Here is a 19801-nt window from a genome sequence, read left to right on the forward strand (position 1 = left end):
CTTAAATACTTCTTAGGTCTTGCGTCGATCAACTTGCTTGTCTTCGTTCTTTCTTATTTTTGCTTCTTTGTTTGTGACCTTGTGTGTAACCTTGCCCTAAGGCTTTCTAGTAAATTAAAAGTGATTTTGCTTCTACCTTCTTGAGAATGATGAGATGCAACTTGAGGAAGAAGATGACGTGGCCAAGAGTTTTAGTTATTTTAATTAGTTTGCCGAAATGTGTTTTCTTTCCCATGTTTCATGTTCTTTAATTAGTAGTTAGTTTATATTCTTGTGTATTTAAAGATCCTCTGTTGTGGCGAATCTAATATGAAGAGAAAAATTGTAGTAACTTGTTCTAAAGTCTTTGAGAACCAAAGTGTTTTTGTCTTGATCAACATTGATTGTCCTGTAATTGGGATCCATCAGAATTCACACATCTACATGTAAGATCTACATTCTTCTCCTCGCATACGAATATTCCTTTTGCTGGTTGACATATGAGGACTCTCTTAAAACATAGTAAGATAAAGAGATCCCTACAAGTTAGGCTCTCTGAATGCCTTCCACATGTTTCCCTCTTCTATAAGAAGATGAGTTCGGATTTTGCTCTCTTTGAAAATTTGGGTTGTTTCCTTTGGTTCCCTCACCAGGTCCTTCTCGGGAGTGTTATTGAGGTCTGGTCGGTTTTGCCTTGGTTTCAGCAAATAAATGAACACTAGCTACCACAACTATTGATTTACACTTTGTTTTGCTTGATGTATACAGCCCTAAACAAAAAAAAATATTTATACGAAATTTGTTTATTGTGCATTGCGATTAGCTGATTTCTATTAGCTAAAAATTATTTCTAACCATGATATTTTTTAAATCGTTACTTTACTTCGAAGACATTTCTTTTGGTATATTAGAGTAATTTAAAATATGATTAGGTGATTTCTAATAGCTAAAAATTACTCCTAACCATGATATTTTTGAAATCGTTACATTATTAAAAACCAAAAAAACTATAAAATCCATGAATATTTGTATCGTTATCTTGAATAGATTTATAATAACTGTAATTTAAGAGGTTTTCAAAATAAATACTTGTTTAAGAAATAATTTACAAAAGAGTTCAACTAATGCCTATTTTATTTTATTTACTACTAAATTTTCAGTTATTCTTTAGTATGTAGAGAGAGAAAAAACTGCCAAAAACCATTCGCACTTATTTATATAAAAAAAACTCTTTAAAAAATTATCATAAATTCATAATGTACATACAAAAAACACTAACACATGTTTCGCTGTTTACCATGCATGGACAACTGTCTTTAATATTCCCAAGAAGTGATAATAATAAGAATAACACTTGCCAAACGCATCCATATCAAAAACAAAAAAAGCGTTAAAATCTTCGATCACTGTATCGGCATCAACCTTTCAGGTAATCAAATTTCATTCTCCAAATTGTTTTCATATGATATTTTTACTTAGATGTCATAGACTCATATAAACAATACACTATATCTTATTTTCATATATCTAGATCCTCGCTCTCTCTATCTCTCTCTTTGACATGGAAAAAGCTTCAAGCCCAGAAAAATGGCTAGCCAAAGTATCAGTTACGCTCACAAAGGCAAAGCCTGACGAAATCTGGCCTCTCTTCACCGATTTTTTCAATCTCCACAAGTGGCTTCCAACGCTAGCCACATGTCACGGCGTCCACGGCAACAACGGTGAACAGGGTTGCATCAGATTCTGTTCCGGCTTTTCCATAGGATCCAACGGTGTAGACTCCGCCGCGAGATGGTCAAAGGAGAAGCTTGTGGCCGTTAATCCTGTTGAACGTGTGATGAGATACGAGATAGTGGAGAGTAACACTGGATTCGAATCCTACGTTTCGACGGTGAAGATATTGCCACGTGGCGAAGATGGTTGTGTGATTGAGTGGAGTTTCACCGTTGATCCTGTGAGAGGATTGTCGTTAGAAAATTTGGTTAAGAAGTATGAGAAAGCATTAGAGATAATCACCAAGAACATGGAAGAAGATGCTTTGAGAAGAAGAGAGTCGTCTTCTTAGAAAAATTGTTGATAAGTGAATAGCAAATATGCGTTTAATAAAACCCATTTATGATTAGGGCAAATTTGTAAGATGACCATATTTGGAGTACAAATAAAAAAATTGTTCTGTATGTTTTTTAAAACTAAACTGTTTCTACTTTCTATCACACAACTTCACATACTATCTTTCATTCTACAAACATGTAATTTGCTTGCTTCCGCACAAGACCAACTCTTTGTGGAATTGTTGATGAATTAATAGAAGGTTCCTTAATAGAATTGTGGTGGAAAAAAAAAATGTAACGTCCTTGCATATAATTTGTGGGATTTTGGTGAAAGAACATATACTAAAAAAAATAACTATGTCATTTTAGCTAATTATTCTTACAAATATAAATTTTCAATAGTTCAAGTTACTAAGAAGAACTCGTTCTCTGATACTTAAGAGAGAAAGATTTAACTCTCTTATATAGAGATCGAATTGCTTAAGGGTAAGTTGTTAAGATTTGCTAATTAATCTCTCCGAACGATTTGGAAAATTTTACGATTATATTGCTCAATAAGTTGAGATTTAGCTTATTTGTTACTTTTTGTACTTTTAATTTATACACAACTCACAACTGTATATAATCTTAAACAATATTAGCTCCATTTCAGATACTAATGGTTTAACCGGATAAAGGATTAAGGATGTTGTAACTAGAAAAAAAGGTTTCAGTTGGATTTCGTTAAGCAAATTGCGGAAAAAGTGACCTTCGTCCATGTCGCTCGTGAATCCTTCACAAGCCTAGAATTTCGTTATCTTCTTTTAACAACTTTTGATTTTTATTTGCAATTTTTTGAAGTTATTTAATGACTTAGAAACGTGTTCTTGCAAAACTCTCTTATTATACATAGTGTGAACTCAACATATAGATTAAGATCTTCATTTTTGAATAGTAGCTGTCAATGACCCATCGCTTGCCGTCAACTTACAAAACGTTTTTGAAGTATTTATAGAAATGACCATATTAATTAATTTGGTAATATAACTTCAATCAGATTAGATATGGTTAATGATGGAAATTTAATTACAGTCGAATTTTGATGAATTTACATGTCATTTTTTTTCTTTTTCATATGGCGTATTTTTTATTTATGTATCTAGTACTTATAGTGAACTATTCTTGTAAATTACGACAATGATAAGAAAATTAGCCGGTAGGCACTAGAAATTATAACTCATTTCATATATTGGCTATTGGCCAGCCCATGATGTGTATAATAAAGGTCTTGACATTGCAGAATGAATATGACATTTATATGATCACATATCCAATCCAGATAGCCCTTAACATACATATCTATTATCTATATAACAAATATTGATATATATATTACAAGTTACAACTAATCTTATCCATTTTAAATCTCAATGAGAAAAGTCATGTTTAAGGAAAAAAAAAAGAGTGGAAAAAAATCTTTCGTATTTTGCCTACAGAAAAAGTAGAACAAAACTCTTCAACTCGCTGTAAAGTGACCTTGTTGGGCATGACTCACACTCCTACTATGCAACTATGAACGTATCACGTGTGCATGTAATCTTATATATATATATATACATATACGATTAAATATGAACTCCAAAGTATATGAATCTCATGCATTATTGAAGAACAACGAGAAGATACGCAGTCTTTGCAAGGCCAACCAAAACAATGGTATGTATACAAATATTGAAATATTTAGTTAACATACATACTTATATAATCTTAAATACTTTGATTAGTTTAGTTACAACACATTGCGTTTCATCAAATTATATGAATTAGTTTGTTCTTAAGTTTAACTGAACTCTATCTCTATGTAGTATGTACTATATGATTATCAGTATCATTTGGTTAACTCAATACACTTGACAAAAATTATATCTTTATAAATACTATACGTTAGCACTCTATCAATTCATTGGTGTTATAGCTCTTAAAATAAAACCTCATCTTCATATGACCAGAATAAAGGGAATATTCTTCGAAAGGCCTTCTCTGATGTTTCCTTGGAGAGAAAACGAAATATAAGCCAAAACGACGAGCAAGAACAAGAAGGAGAGGTAGAAGTGAACCAAGTGAAATGTGATTGTTGTGGTATAGAAGAAGAATGTACTATGCAATACATAGCCAAAGTCAGAAACTTGTATTCAGGCAATTGGGTTTGTGGTCTTTGTGGCGAAGTAGTAACTGAGAGACTTCGGAAAGATCCTCCAATAGCCGCTGGGATACAAGAAGCCTTTGACTGGCACAAAGGAATTTGTGATGCCTTCAATTCTACTACAAGGGTGAACCCTAAACTCGACTTCACAAGATCGATGAGAGAGATCGCTAAACGAAGCAGTCAGAACAGGATGATGTCAGACTTTTCGATAGGATCCAAAATTGCTCGAACAATCAGTTGTGATCCAAGGCTCGAGACTTGAGCAATAATGATGTAGACCCAAGCTGTAGTTATTGTTATTGTAATTGTTCTAGTTATTCTTAAATAACAAAAAAAAAGTTATAGTGTATATTGTTATTTATTAATAAACAAAGAAAAAATATATTATGATATATCTATTTTTCTAAATCATCAATTTTACTACAATTTTATGTTTTTGCAAATATTACATCACTTTGATATACTCAAATTAGATTTTGCTAGTTTCTTATACATCTAAAATTGTTGAGGTTGTGTATATTACTAGATTTTAACCCGCGGTACACCGCGGGAATAATTTATTTTTTAAAGTTAGTATATATAAAAATTTGCAAATTGTATCTATTTATAAAATATTTTTATTTTATAGTTTACAACTGTTATTAAGTAACGTTCTGCCAAACCCGTCCCGCAAAACTCGTCCTGCCAAAAAAAATAATTTATTTTATTAATGTTGATCTTATTTATGATATTTTTATGAATCATTATCTAAATATTTAATCGATGCGGGATGGTGAACCCACGCATTTTTCGCCAATTGGTTAATATATGTTCATTTTTAAAATTTCGAATCACAAAATATGACGGAATTTTTTTTGAGATTTTTTAAACTCTATATATTATATAATGATGTTAAATTATTTGATATATTAAACTTTTTATAAGTTTAAATATATAAATAATAATATTTAAAAAAATAATATTTTTTGCCTTTTAGGTAATGACATAATAACTCTAAAAGCGAGGACTTAGAAGATTTAAATCGTTAATTAAATATTTTCATTCCTAAATAATTAATACGGTAGCATGACATTGTAAATAAGTTTAAATACAAGATTTATTTATTTAAACAAAAAATGTTTAGTAAAAATAATATTTATTTAAACAAAAAATTTTGTTTTAAAATATTGTTAACAAATACGTTTATGCTAATTTTAAGAGTTTGATGTGAAGTTTGTTTGGATTAAATTTGATTGATAATGTGATTAACAATTTAAATTAAGAATTTAAAGTAAAATTAATTATTTTGGAAAAAAGATTTAATGCTAATGGTATTGGGTTGTAAAATAAGTCTAACTCTATGATTTATTTGTTAAAATGACTACAAAAATGTATATGTAGATTTTTTAATGATTAGAAGGTTCGGATCCGTATATCCACAGGGCTAACCGAATTAATTTGCAGAAAATTTGTAGATTACGATTTCAGTCAAAAATTACTGACCAATTACCAACCACTAATTAATGTAGCTAGCCATTTGCAAATGTTTGTAGCCATTCTCTTAATTCCCGTCTCCAGTATTTCAATTGGCAAATCTTATATAAAACGAACATGTCAAAATCTTTGTGGCCCATTCAAGGCCGACATTATACCAGTACTGTTAAAAAGTAATTAAAATGAAAACAAAAGAAGCAACACAATTAAGTATCGATACTCTTTCTCTCTAATCAATGTCATAAAATAAGATTTAGTCTCTCACTCACTAATTTAATGTGATAAAGTAATCGGTAGTGACTACTTTAATTTGGACCACTTGTTAACAACACAATTAGACCTACAATCAGTGTGTAAAAAAGAAAGAGACACCTTCTCCAAAGGAAACGGGTCGGCTCAACGTCACTCGTTCCTCACCACTCGTCATTAGCAAGAATCGTTGTGTCTTGTGTTTATTGGTGTTCGAACGATTAGATCAAAGTCTCATCACTTTGAAATTGTTCTTAGGGTTCTAGAAACGTAAAAAAAATATGAAGCCAACAGTTTTTCCAAATGGTTCTGATCCCATTTATAACCGTTCTGGTCTTCATTTAAAACTAATTTAATTTGGAGGTCTTGGACTGAGACCCATAAATATTTTTAAGCCTCAGTTAGTTTTTTTTTTGCTTTCTTTGGTGTAGCTTTGGAGAAAACAAATTATTCAAGGTTCATGATCTTACATAAAAAAAATTCCATATATCTTTTGTATTCTTTCGAGGACTGGTTCTTATATGCTTTAGCTTATGTTATCACATGTTTATGGAGTTGTTCTTTTCTCTACATGAAATTGCCTATTTATATGATAAGGGATATATGTTACCCTTATATGGATATTCTTAGTTTATCAGTCTATTTAGGGAGGAAGTTGGAATTATTTCATTAAATTAAGGGAAGAAAACAAAAGGAAGAGAACAAGCGTGGGGTGGGAGAAAGTGGGCGTGTGGGGGAATTGCAAAACCCTAGAAAATGGAATTAAGCAAAGCATGCCCTTCCATGACAATGACCACTCTCTGTATATTCTCTCCATAAAATTCATTCTTTTTGTTTTATGGACCCATTTTTCCTTTGCAATTAGTTCTCGATGTGCGTTTTGGTGGTACAACTCTATTCATAAACTATACAATTTCGATACGATAACTCAAAACGTTTATTTTCTTACCTTCCGGGTGGTACACTCATAGTTTTCTCATCAGAAATAAAAGCAATTAAAATCCATTGGAATTTGGTTAGAAATGCTCTTGTTTTATATATATATCATCAAAACAAGAGCTATACCAGTGAAACTAAACTATATAACGTTGGGGTTTAAATGTAAGATGACTCGTTAAACAGTTATATATGTTCAGAAAACATAATATATGTTAATAGAAAACATTAGGACGCTCTATGTTTAAGAAAGATGATTTGGTTAAGCTTGATGAGAGATAAGGTAACTACGTAGATAAGTCGTTTAAAAAAAGACATATGGGTTAGACCACAGACCACTACATATACCACATAAATTGGAATTAACTCATCAAGTTTATGTGTGAAGACATAGTTTATGTAAAGTAGGTGAAACATGATTGGGATTGATATATAGCATGACTTAGTCTATGCTAATATTTGGTCTAAGCTTAGGTTATTTAAGCCAAGCTGATTAGACAAGAACCAAGTGGTTATTTTTTTATCAAGTGGAAAATATATAGTAGTATGAGAGCTAATTGAATAAATTAGACATGAATTGATTATGTATTTACCTAGGTAGACGAGATTATTATACTCACTAAGCTTAATAGATCAGAATCCTGTTTAATTATTAAGACGGCTAGTGAGCGAGACCAAAGATTCAATAAAGAAGGACAATGAGGATAGGTAGTCACCGAATATAGCACAATGTTGTAGCCTAAGACCATTGCAAACATTGTATTTAAAAACAATGGTTAATAAGGAATGATTTATCAATAAAGTTCTAAATTTGAGACTTATATAGTGCAAAATTAAATTTAAGTACAACATGAATTTAAACAAAGAATTGGACTCGAAGTGAATCTACATGAATTACTCTATAATACAGTGATTGACATAGGTTATCACATTTTTACGTACATATATTTATATTCGTACAAATTGTTTTGTAGCCAGGATTTGAATTTCTATTTATATAAATTTATACTTAAAAATAACAGAAATACTATAGAGAAGGTCAAATTAACTAGGAAAGATTTAAGTACAAAAAAATGATTAAGTGCGTAGAGTGGGAAAATGCTTTTCAACGTTCACATAAGATGTTTAGTCACAAGAAAAAGTGTTTTGATTTTCTTCAGTCAAAAGAACATTTCGATAGTAAGCCGACAAACATCTCAGAGGCTTTTTGACGACATCAATCCCATCCTCATCTGTCCGTGTTCAAATGTCCGATTACAAAAGTGATTGAGAAAGAAAAGTAACAGTGATATTTCTATGATTACTCGCATTAGTTCTTACCATAACAATTATAATCTGATTAGCTTCCCATAACAACTAATTTATGATGCAAGTGTTTTTAAGCATGCTATTTTTAAGATTTCTTAGCTCTCTAATATAAAATTTTATTAGCGTTTTTAACGTACAAAAAATAAAATACGATGTCGAATATAATTATCCTAAAACAAATTAATAAGCCACAGAATGTTTCTTTTTTCCTAAATTAGGTCTTAATATTAAATTTACTCTAACATGCACTAAGTTGAATACAATTAACCTAAAACAAATTAATAAGCCACAAAGTGTTTTTTTTTTCTTTCTAAAATTTGGTTTTAGTTTTTACTGTTGAAGTAACACTAAGTTGTGATAGAGTAGGAGTACCAGCCGGTGATTCAACTAATTCAATTCGGAAAAGAGAAAATTATATAACAACGTAAACAACATTCTTACTTTGTGTTTTGAGGGTAAACAAATTAGTTTTTGTTCTAGTTCATAATCTAAAGAACGATTTTTGTTTAACAAATGCTTAATTCAATATTATTTTTCTTTATATTTTTACTGAATAATATCTATATTAAATAAATCAGCCATAATTTAAGGTGCCAAAGTGCTCGACACCTTTTTTGTTTCTTTCTATTTTAAAATTTAAACTTTGGTAATATTCCCCTTTTTGTAGCCCATCCTAGCACTTTTTATCCCTTTTCCATCTAGTACAAAGAATAGTGCACACTGCCTTTCTTATGAAACTCTCTAAGATTTTATACATGAAGGAAAAAAAAATTAAAAGTCTAATTTGAAAAAAAAAAAAAAAAGACAAAGAAGACTATTATAATCTTTCTAATCAAAGGTCATCATTGATCCCCCTTTAATTTTTTTCTTTCTTCTGTTTTACAGCTAAGGTTCAAAGCAAATCACAGTCCTTAAGAGCAACACATTCAACACAAGAGCATATATATACATATCAAATAACCTCATGTAATAATAGAGCAAAGCCAAAGAAACAAAAGCAAACATGTCTACTTCTCATCATCATCATCACCCTCCTTATCTCATCACCACATTATTCTTCTTGTTTCTTAACTTCTCCTGCCTCCATGCAAATGAACTCGAGCTTCTCTTATCATTCAAATCCTCAATTCAAGACCCTCTAAAACACCTCTCCTCTTGGTCTTACTCTTCAACCAATGATGTGTGTCTTTGGAGTGGCGTCGTTTGCAACAACATCTCTCGTGTTGTCTCTCTCGATCTCTCCGGCAAGAACATGTCCGGTCAAATCCTCACCGCCGCTACTTTTCGCCTACCTTTTCTTCAAACTATCAACCTCTCAAACAACAACTTGTCCGGTCCAATACCTCACGATATCTTTACCACTTCGTCTCCTTCTCTCCGTTACCTCAACTTAAGCAACAACAACTTTTCCGGCTCCATCCCTCGAGGCTTTCTTCCGAACCTCTACACGTTAGATCTTTCCAACAACATGTTCACCGGTGAAATCTACAACGACATCGGGGTTTTCTCTAACCTTAGAGTCCTTGATCTCGGTGGAAATGTCTTAACCGGCCATGTACCGGGCTATCTTGGAAACCTCTCAAGATTAGAGTTCTTAACATTGGCTTCAAACCAGTTAACCGGAGGTGTACCGGTGGAATTAGGGAAGATGAAAAACTTGAAATGGATATACTTGGGATACAACAATCTCTCAGGAGAAATCCCTTACCAAATCGGTGGGTTATCCTCTCTTAACCACCTTGATCTCGTCTACAACAATCTCTCTGGACCGATACCTCCTTCACTAGGTGACTTGAAGAAGCTTGAGTATATGTTTCTCTATCAAAACAAGCTCTCCGGTCAGATCCCACCGTCCATCTTCTCCCTCCAAAACCTAATTTCTCTCGACTTTAGCGATAACTCGCTCTCGGGAGAGATCCCTGAGCTCGTGGCTCAGATGCAAAGCTTGGAGATTCTCCATCTCTTCTCTAATAACTTAACAGGAAAAATTCCAGAAGGAGTAACTTCTTTGCCACGTCTAAAAGTTCTTCAGCTTTGGTCAAACAGATTTTCCGGTGGAATTCCGGCAAATCTTGGGAAACATAACAATCTCACTGTTCTTGATCTTTCTACCAACAATCTCACCGGAAAACTCCCTGACACTCTTTGTGATTCTGGCCATCTCACTAAGCTCATCCTCTTCTCTAACTCTCTAGACAGCCAAATCCCACCGAGTTTGGGCATGTGTCAGAGCTTAGAACGCGTGAGGCTTCAAAACAATGGCTTTTCAGGCAAGTTACCTCGAGGTTTCACCAAGTTGCAACTCGTTAACTTTTTGGACTTATCCAACAACAACCTCCAAGGTAACATCAACACATGGGACATGCCACAACTTGAGATGTTAGACCTCAGTGTGAACAAATTCTTCGGTGAATTACCGGATTTTTCTAGAAGCAAAAGACTCAAGAAGCTCGATTTATCACGGAACAAAATCTCTGGAGTGGTTCCACAAGGGCTCATGACGTTTCCGGAAATAATGGATTTGGATTTAAGTGAGAACGAAATCACTGGAGTGATCCCAAGGGAGTTGTCTTCTTGCAAAAATCTAGTGAATCTTGACTTGAGCCACAACAATTTTACCGGAGAGATCCCTTCGAGTTTCGCAGAATTCCAAGTTCTCAGCGATCTTGATTTGTCATGCAACCAATTATCAGGCGAGATTCCGAAGAATCTAGGAAACATTGAGTCTCTTGTTCAAGTCAACATCTCTCATAATCTTCTTCACGGAAGCTTACCTTTCACCGGAGCTTTTCTTGCCATAAACGCAACAGCAGTTGAGGGTAACATCGATCTTTGTAGCGAAAATTCCGCTAGCGGTTTACGTCCTTGCAAGGTTGTAAGAAAGAGAAGTACGAAGAGTTGGTGGTTAATCATCACTTCAACCTTTGCAGCTTTCTTGGCTGTCCTAGTCTCTGGTTTCTTTATCGTTCTCGTCTTTCAAAGAACGCATAACGTTTTGGAGGTCAAGAAAGTGGAACAAGAAGATGGTACAAAGTGGGAAACTCAATTCTTCGATTCAAAATTCATGAAATCGTTTACGGTGAACACAATTCTATCGTCTCTTAAGGACCAAAACGTTCTTGTGGATAAAAACGGCGTGCATTTCGTTGTTAAGGAGGTCAAGAAGTATGATTCTCTTCCCGAGATGATATCCGATATGAGGAAACTTTCTGACCACAAAAACATTCTTAAGATAGTTGCTACGTGCCGGTCGGAGACTGTGGCGTACTTGATACATGAGGACGTCGAAGGGAAACGGCTGAGCCAGGTTTTAAGTGGTTTGAGTTGGGAGAGACGGAGGAAGATTATGAAGGGAATCGTCGAAGCTCTTCGGTTTTTACATTGCCGGTGTTCTCCAGCTGTTGTTGCCGGTAATTTATCGCCGGAGAATATTGTCATCGACGTCACCGATGAACCAAGGCTTTGTCTCGGTCTTCCGGGCTTACTTTGCATGGATGCTGCTTACATGGCCCCAGGTATAATTTACATCTCTGTGTCAAAACAAAAAGACCAAATTCAATTATTCAACTTAGAATAATGGCTTTCCATGCAAATATTACAACCCATGTTAAAAACAAATCGGTTTTCACGTTTTGGAAAATATACTCTAAAATCGATCCAAAAATTAATTCAGTTTGATCTTGATTTTTTTTTTCCTGCTTCCATTGAGATTTGGATAAATAATTTGTATAAAAATATTAAGAAGTTATGTAATATTATAGATTTTCAGTATAACTCAATGTACCTTTTCTATATACATTGCTAAAAGATCAAATTTTCAATACAATTTTGGTTGATTCAGTTTAATTGCACAAAATTCGGATCCGGCTTCTAATTGATGATCTTAACTTTGGTTCCCGTTTGCGTGTCCACCACTAATTAATCTAGAAAAAATGGATGTCTTAAAATGTTTTTGTTTTCATGTTACATGTTAAATGGATTTTATTTGTGTTTCTATTTTCCTCTAATGCTAGTTCTTCGTTTTGTAACGTAGAAACGAGAGAGCACAAGGAGATGACAAGTAAAAGTGACATCTATGGTTTTGGAATCCTCCTCCTTCATCTCCTCACCGGTAAATGTTCCTCCAGTAATGAGGACATCGAATCTGGAGTTAACGGAAGTTTGGTCAAGTGGGCTAGATATTCGTATTCGAATTGCCATATCGACACGTGGATCGACTCATCCATTGACACATCAGTGCATCAGCGCGAGATTGTCCATGTTATGAACTTGGCTTTGAAATGTACGGCCATTGATCCGCAAGAGAGGCCATGCACCAATAACGTGTTACAAGCATTAGAGTCTACCTCATCGTCAAGTTCTTCTTGCACTACTTATTTGTCAAAGATACTATCGTTGGCCTGACAATTCTGGCTTCGTTTGACCCCATTATATATATGTAATTTTATTTGGGTTCTTATTTTTGTTTTAAAATCTCATTTTCTTTGTCTTTTTTTGTTAGGTTTAATAACCCAAATTAATATATTGTCTATCAAGATGGTTTTGTTTATGCTTGATTGTTTACTGATGAATGTATATATAATATATAATGTGAAGAATGGTTTGAACATCTTCTATGCATGTTTTTCTTCCGTGGACCGGGTTGACGAATTTGTTCTAAAATGTGACTAGACTAGCAATGATTATGCAATGTAGCGTCTATATTCATTTCACAAGTGACATGTAGCGATGAAGTGTCTGTTAGTTACTTCACTTCAAATTGATCGGGATGGTACAAGTAACAAGTTCACTACATAGGCCGGTACTGGTCCGATTCTGGCTTCGAGAAAAGGCAACCTGGTTTGTCTCGGTTCGGGTCTAAGCCATTTTTGTTTCCATAATCCTTTAATCCATTATGGTAGACCAACCCGTTAAAGAATAAGTAATAAGTTGGCACTACTGTCCTCTTCATCTTTATGAATCAACTAAGAAATAATGATAAAATAATTACAAGAGATAACTAAATGGGAGGATCGAGTAGATAACTTTAATAAAATTGTACTTAATAACATGAAATTTCGACAATGTGGTCAAAAGATATTGAGGAACAAAACGAATAGCCAATAAGAAAAGGACTCAACACTTGCACCCACTTTGGTTTTTAAGTTTGTCATCATTGTTCCTTGTATTCTCTTCTTATTATCTACTTTCCACAATTTATTTTATGTTTTGTATGTGCATGTTTGTCTATATATAAATTCTTTTTTCTTGCAATATAATGATAGAAATGAGAAGATCGAAAACCTTTTCTTTTCTCTTTTGCATCATAGGAGAGATTTTGTTCATATGCTTTCTGCAAACTTTTAGAGGTATCCATTTGTAATTATGTTTCTATATATTAGAAATTAATATTGACTGGCCAATATACTTTTTATTTATCAAAATAATAACTACTAGTTGAAAACAAACTACTATTCCTTCACTACAAAATAATGTCGCTTACAGATAATTAATTTCAGATAAAAGTTTTTTTTTATATAAATGAACGTCAATAAGACACAAAGATACTACTGATGGCTTATTCGTGTCTTCTTCTGTCAAAGCGCACTCCTTCCATTGATTTTATTTTCCCTTTTAGACCTTCTTTCATAATATATTGTTTGTTTTGTAGATTTCAGTCACCTGTATCTCTTCGTTGTATTCTGTATTCTGTAAAAACAAATCTCAAAAATGAGATACAATTTAACATTTTACCCCCAAAAAATGTTCCGAGAAAACATATTATGATATATATTGTTGGCAAAAAGTATCGATAACGCATCGGAAACACCCTTATTCCACGAATCGACAACAGAAATCAGCCTTTGGCATAAAGTTTATATTCCATGCTAGTTGTGTTTCATTTGCTTTTTGTTCTGTCAAAAATGTTGATTTGCTTTGAGATTAAACAATTATGTAAAACTATGGATAAATGTAGAAAGGGACGTAACAGCTAAGTGAGCATGTTCTAATGTCAAAAGTCTCGAAGATACCAAAATAATACTCGTTCTTGGAGACCATGCAAAAAGCCCTTTGGACCTTACTTCCTTTCCGGTCAAAAATGTTCCTTTTGTTTCCTTTTTCCTCTATAGCTTGGTCCAGTTTTTTTTTTTTTTTTTTTTTTTTTTTGTCAAAGTTAGCTTGGTCCAGTTTTGATTTCAAAATTGCATATCAATCATGTGTTTTTTTCACATCCTTTATTCGGCAAATGGATGTGTATATTTCCTTACTTTTTAATTTGGTAACTAACACAGCTGAAGAAATAAACAATCGAAGCTACATCGAATAAGTTATTTGTATACTTCAAAAATAATAATAACAAAAGATATAAATGAATTATATAGTACGTATAGGAATGTATTAGAAAAAAAAACCATAAAACAAAAAAAATGAAACTCACTATACAAATCTCGGAGGCTCCCTCCTGCAAGTGGAACACACACTCTTCATCTTGTGAGGTTATTATACGTTGCAGTAGTAGCCGTAAGTTTACTAAAGCTTCTTAGGTAGATTATATGTCTTCTTGAGAAACCTCGTGGCAGATTCGTCGTTACGGTAACACAAAACACGTAAGAGTGTGTTTGGCTCCATGCCATTCCACTGGCCTGATGTTGGAGGCAACGGAAGCCTCGACTTAGCTGAAGAACCATATGCTTCGAGGGTCGTTCCCTTGAACCTCTCTATTAAACTGTCTGTATCTGTACTGAACAGAGGAAGCACGCCTCTGACAGTGGTTGAGAATTTATCGATCAGGTCCATGGCTAGACCGTCTCCGTTAGCCCAGAACATATCTTTCATTGATTTGAAATCTTCTTCCATTATCTGAGAGTCTTGTCTTGTGAACGCCCTAGAGGGTCCTCCGGCAAGCAGGACAAGTAAGAAGCCATCTAAAGAGGCTCTCATAATATCGGTGATGATGCGTGTTCGAACTCTTTCATGTACTGTCTCTGCTATGACTGTCAAATTCTGTTCGAGTTCCTTGAGGAAAGGATCGATTCTAGAGGAAGAGAGGTCTCCGATGTATAACCCGTCCCATAACGTGTGGCTTAGGTCGTGGAAGACGACCTTATAAGCCAGAGACTCAGAAAGCTGTTGAACGCCTTCTATGCAAGCCGCTGGTGTGAGCTCAAACTTTTTTTCTAAGCCGTTGGAAAAGTCATCGGTGTGAGCTGACTCACAGTTCCTCAAATGTGTGATCACTCTTTTTTCCACAACATCAAGCTCACTGCGGATTTTGTGCAAGCTGTTTATTCTGACACATATTTGCGTGACCCCAAAAGAATTCTCACCGTTCATAACCGAAACCTGAGATTCTCTCTTCTGAGTGGTAGGTGTCTTTTCTTTCTTCTTCCATTGGAATTTTGATCCCGTTGTACATCTGGTGAGTGCAGGCATTGTAGGCATGTACGTAGTCCGAGAGCCTGAGCATCATCATATAAAAATATGTAAAATGTGAGGAATTAATAGTTTAAGACTTCTTCCACCATATAGAAAATATAAATCCAAAATCATGTGCAAACTTACCGCAGCCAGATTTCGCCTTTGAGACATAATACTGAAGATATTTGTCTAAACCAATAATTAAATCAGGTAATACAGCAGGATGCATAGGTATGGGAAGCTGAAAAAAAGCTTCCAAAGTTTCATCAGTAATCCGCAACACTTCGGCAGCAGACTGTGCATATCCTCCTTCTAGGTTCTCCAGGGGTTTCCAAACCTAGACAACAAAAGCGCGTTAACTTAATGACTATGTTTCCCAAATATGGCAAAAGTTGAAGATTCTAAGACAGAAATTTGGGATATAGTTACTAACCTCTTGCTGCAAATTCCTGTCAACCCATTCCTTAAGTCTGTCTATTCTTGCCTTTATCCAGTCTTTGACCAAATTAGCAATTACGGTCTCAGCTTCGAAGGGAGGCATTTCACGGATAATTGCTTTGCCACCATCATCACTGTCAACAGAATCCTCTACTGCGATTTGCACCAGATCCTTTTCTAGCTTATCTGCAGCTCTTAGTATCTGGACAGCATCAGGTGTCAATTCAGATATTCCGGCTATAAACTGTTTAATCTCATTTCCGTAACAAACATGAAGGGTCGCCACAGCAACCCCTGCAGCAAACGGATGCCATCTCTTCAATATTGGACTGAACATCCGCTTTTCCTGAATAGCTAGCTCACCAATGTCCTTAGCAAGGATGGCTAGAACAGGAAGAGGATTTTTCTGGTTCCTAGATGCTCTCCGGCTTGAATCTGCTTTCTCCATTCTCTACAGAAAAACGAAACACAAAGAAATAAGTTCAAGAAAATTGCTGGAACAGCTGTAAATATAGAAATAAAACGATAGTGAACATCCTCCACGACAATGCAAATACTTGCCTGCGCAAAAGAAGTTCGTAGTGAGGACCTGATGTACGTCTCAATCCTGGTACGAGCTACATCAACTTCTCCTTTCCTTCTTCTACGGTACTCGTTAGATATATCTTCAACTAATATCCTGGCAGCTGATACACCCAAAGAAACAATTCCCTCCATGGTATGAATATTTCCTCGGTCAAAAGTGTCATGGTATGCAAGGAGCCTTTTCTCTGCCCATCCTAATATAGCACTCAGTGTAGAACTTAAAACCTGGGAGTATTCAGGATCCTTTGTTGTCTTTGCATCTTTAGCAACTTCTGCCAGTTGAGAATCACAAGCATGAAGCAGGTCCATCTCAACTTGTCCAGTAACAACATAACGACTAAACAAAAGCCACGTAAAACAGAGGTTATGCAGCATTTGATTGATTCCAAGAATTACCCACGTCTTCTTTATATGTTCCATTAGGTCGTCAACTTCCTCAACCATGGACGTCGCATCATTAGAATCAAAACACGCTTCTAAAAGCAATTCATAAAGCCTGAGATTAAACGGAGATCCATCAGCCCAGTGACAAGAATCAGAGAAAGACCCATCAGATCTAGTTGCAAGAGACATGACCGCTGATCTAAGACTTTGCATTTGCTCATTATTCCTTCCAGTCTCCAAAGGCCGATCTAAAGCACCATGAATAATCTGTCGCAGTCGTTGAGAACTATTCGTCTTATCAAGAGGTACACGAGGATGCAACAAAAGACCTGCCTCAAGAACCTTCAATGATCTCTTCAGCCAAGCATCATATTCTTGCTGATCCGTAAAATCAGAAGACTTTAGCTGCTGTAACAACTCTAAAGGAAGAACTACTGACTCAATCTTCCTTCCAACCTGAAGAACAAACACAAAAACAAAAACTCATTAACTTAATTAAAGCCAAAAACTTCCACAGCACTGGACCCTCTAGCAGTTATTACTAAGACACAAATGTCACAACACACATTCTTATCCACAATAGTTCCCAATTTAAGCAATTTAAGATCTATCCCAGATAAGTCAATGGCAACATTTATATCACAAGATGATGAAATTGAACATGTTTTGAACTAAACTCAAGCTCTAGATTTCTTCTAAACATTGACCAAATTAAGCTCAATAGGATCACATAGATCCAGCGAGAAGGAAATGCAATAGCAAAGTTGAGCTAACCTGTGAAGCAGCGATTCTAAGAAAAGCTCTACGAACACGAGAATCGACAGCCTCCGATACTCGCATTTGGATCCGCATAAGCTCACCGACAGTAGTAGGACGTTTCGACTTACCATTAGAACCCGAAGCAGAACCAGAACTCTTATTAGATCCAGGTGAAAGCGAAGAAGACGACCTTAACCCCAAAGCTTTCTTCATTTTACTAGCGGCGGTTGAGGTCAGAGAACGCTGAATCGCCGGCGAAGCAGGAGAGCCATTGGGAGAATCCTGATTCAAAACAGCGACTGAAACAGCCGATGAGAGAGGTTTACCGGTGGCGCTACGACATGCGGCGACGAAGATCTCGTAAGCAGTGAGACGGAGATCGGAATCGGAAAGTTGGACAGCGAGTTGTCCGAGTGGTGATGGAGGTAGATCGGAAGACATTGAAGAAGAACGTGAAGTCGCCGAATGTGACGGCGGCGGCGGCGTAGACTCTCTCTTGGAGTGGCCCAGAGACAGCTCCCTGAAGAGATGAGCCATTATTTGCGTGTGAGAGCAGCGAAAGAGAGAGAGAGAGAGAAAGAACAAAAACAGCTTTTAGTACAGTTATTACTTGAAATAATTTAAGAAGAAATGGCAGTTTTGTAATTTTGTTTAATTATTTGATTTTTTCGTCTCATTAGTCATTTTAAAGGAAATTTTCAATAAGCGTTAGTTATTTGATGTTTACCATATACTGTATCTATAAATATAATTATCGATTAAGTCAAGCTAATGAGTGAATTAGGTAACTAATAAGTAAAAAAATAGACGTAAGAATTTATGATTTACAAAAAAAGAAAAGAATTTATGATTTATTGCTATTAAATAGTGGCTTTTTATTTCGTATTGGATATTCGTTTAAGTTTAGATCGGTTCTATTCCAATTACGAGGTTTTTGGTTTTAGAGATTTAGGTCTCATTCGGCTATTATAATTTTCTTTTATTTGGTTGGTTCAATTTTTTGGGTTTGGGACAATTCTAGTGTTTACGTTGAGGATGGTCTCATGGACAAACAAAATTTAGATGTGGTTCATATTCCTTACTTTTTTTAATCCAAATGTATCTTCATGTAACAAAAAAAAAAAAACCAAAATATTAGAAAATTATAATTGTATAACTATATATACTCAAATCTACACAAAATAGCCAAAACAAAATTTGTGACAAAATATATGCAATAATAGATGAAATATCCGAAAATAGGTATACAGTAATTAATATTTTTTGGGTATATATGTAAGTTGATTGTAGTTCAAACTTAAAATAACATAAAAATAAAGTGGGAAAGGGAGCTGGAGCATCAGAGACGAACAGCTTGGAGACGGTCTCACGCTTATGTCTCATGATCCTTTTTCTGTGGGCAAATTGGACCACATATAAATAAATACATACTAGTATTTGTTTACTTTTTCTTTTCTATATTAAATTGTTTCAAACGATGATACAAATTCAAAGTATTTAGATAGGCTTAGAAAGAGAGATTTAGGATATTTAAGTGGTTAGTTTTGTTTGGTCAGATTATGTTACAAGTAACTTTCTTCTATGTACTGATGATCTACATGAATCTAGGACAACACTTTCCCCAAATCAAGGTAGAAGACAAGGAAGGTTAATTGATTAGTAAAAGTCTATCAAGAGGTATTATCGGTTAAAATTAGATTCGGTTTAGTTTAGGTTAAACAAAAATTGACATTGTTTTTTTTGTTTAGTTTCGTTGATTTTTAATAACTCGTCCATTCTGCATGTCTAAATGCAGAGCCGTTCCTATGTTTTACAAGGCTACAAACGACAAAAAAAGAGGCCATTTTACACATATTCATGAAGGTAATGTACGAATTTTTCAGCATCAAGATTTTATAGTAACTAGTGAATACTAAGATTGTGGAGATTGTGGCTATGTAAGATAACATATAAGCATATATGGTATTTGCCTTTATTTGATAGATTGAAGCAATAGTATTAGTCTGAGAGGACAACGGCGGTATGAGACGACGGCATGCAGAACATGCATTCACAT

At 34.6% G+C, this 19801-nt stretch overlaps 4 protein-coding genes across 5 annotated transcripts; 3 read left to right on the top strand and 1 right to left on the bottom strand.

Annotated features, from left to right (window-relative positions):
* Positions 1-1281: 1281 nt before the first annotated feature.
* Positions 1282-2206, top strand: AT2G25770 (Polyketide cyclase/dehydrase and lipid transport superfamily protein). Of its 2 annotated transcripts, NM_128137.3 has the most exons (2): positions 1282-1408; positions 1511-2206. In NM_128137.3, exon 2 carries the CDS (start codon positions 1541-1543, stop codon positions 2042-2044), a length of 504 nt encoding a protein of 167 aa, NP_180148.1. In that variant the 5' UTR covers positions 1282-1408; positions 1511-1540; the 3' UTR covers positions 2045-2206. The 2 variants fall into 2 exon arrangements, with proteins under 2 accessions (NP_180148.1, NP_001031416.1); NM_001036339.2 differs by having other exon boundaries at positions 1334-2188.
* Positions 2207-3648: 1442 nt separating this feature from the next.
* AT2G25780 (hypothetical protein (DUF1677)) lies at positions 3649-4599 on the top strand. Its single transcript, NM_128138.3, has 2 exons — positions 3649-3725; positions 4019-4599. The coding sequence occupies exons 1-2, from the start codon at positions 3723-3725 to the stop codon at positions 4475-4477; spliced, it is 462 nt and encodes a 153-aa protein (NP_180149.1). The 5' UTR covers positions 3649-3722; the 3' UTR covers positions 4478-4599.
* Positions 4600-9039: 4440 nt separating this feature from the next.
* AT2G25790 (Leucine-rich receptor-like protein kinase family protein) lies at positions 9040-12826 on the top strand. The gene is made up of 2 exons (NM_128139.3): positions 9040-11696; positions 12215-12826. The coding sequence occupies exons 1-2, from the start codon at positions 9185-9187 to the stop codon at positions 12583-12585; spliced, it is 2883 nt and encodes a 960-aa protein (NP_180150.1). The 5' UTR covers positions 9040-9184; the 3' UTR covers positions 12586-12826.
* A 1502-nt stretch (positions 12827-14328) lies between these two features.
* Positions 14329-18415, bottom strand: AT2G25800 (elongation factor Ts (DUF810)). The gene is made up of 5 exons (NM_128140.5): positions 17761-18415; positions 16579-17442; positions 16013-16468; positions 15724-15916; positions 14329-15620 (listed from the first exon to the last, which is right to left on the bottom strand). Exons 1-5 carry the CDS (start codon positions 18280-18282, stop codon positions 14692-14694), a joined length of 2964 nt encoding a protein of 987 aa, NP_180151.3. The 5' UTR covers positions 18283-18415; the 3' UTR covers positions 14329-14691.
* Between the last annotated feature and the right edge of the window lie 1386 nt (positions 18416-19801).

This window comes from Arabidopsis thaliana, chromosome 2 (genome assembly GCF_000001735.4).
Source record: "Arabidopsis thaliana chromosome 2, partial sequence".
In the NCBI taxonomy this organism is placed as follows: domain Eukaryota; kingdom Viridiplantae; phylum Streptophyta; class Magnoliopsida; order Brassicales; family Brassicaceae; genus Arabidopsis; species Arabidopsis thaliana.

Bases quoted from the DNA above. Each gene is read 5' to 3' on its own strand.
- AT2G25800 (NM_128140.5), bottom strand. From the start codon at position 18,282: ATGGCTCATCTCTTCAGGGAGCTGTCTCTGGGCCACTCCAAGAGAGAG. The intron at 17,443-17,760 runs GTTAGCTCAACT...TTTGTTCTTCAG, and splicing joins TTAGAATCGCTGCTTCACAG to GTTGGAAGGAAGATTGAGTC. The intron at 16,469-16,578 runs GCAAGTATTTGC...GTTTTTCTGTAG, and splicing joins TACGAACTTCTTTTGCGCAG to AGAATGGAGAAAGCAGATTC.
- AT2G25790 (NM_128139.3), top strand. From the start codon at position 9,185: ATGTCTACTTCTCATCATCATCATCACCCTCCTTATCTCATCACCACA. The intron at 11,697-12,214 runs GTATAATTTACA...TTTGTAACGTAG, and splicing joins TGCTGCTTACATGGCCCCAG to AAACGAGAGAGCACAAGGAG.
- AT2G25770 (NM_128137.3), top strand. From the start codon at position 1,541: ATGGAAAAAGCTTCAAGCCCAGAAAAATGGCTAGCCAAAGTATCAGTT.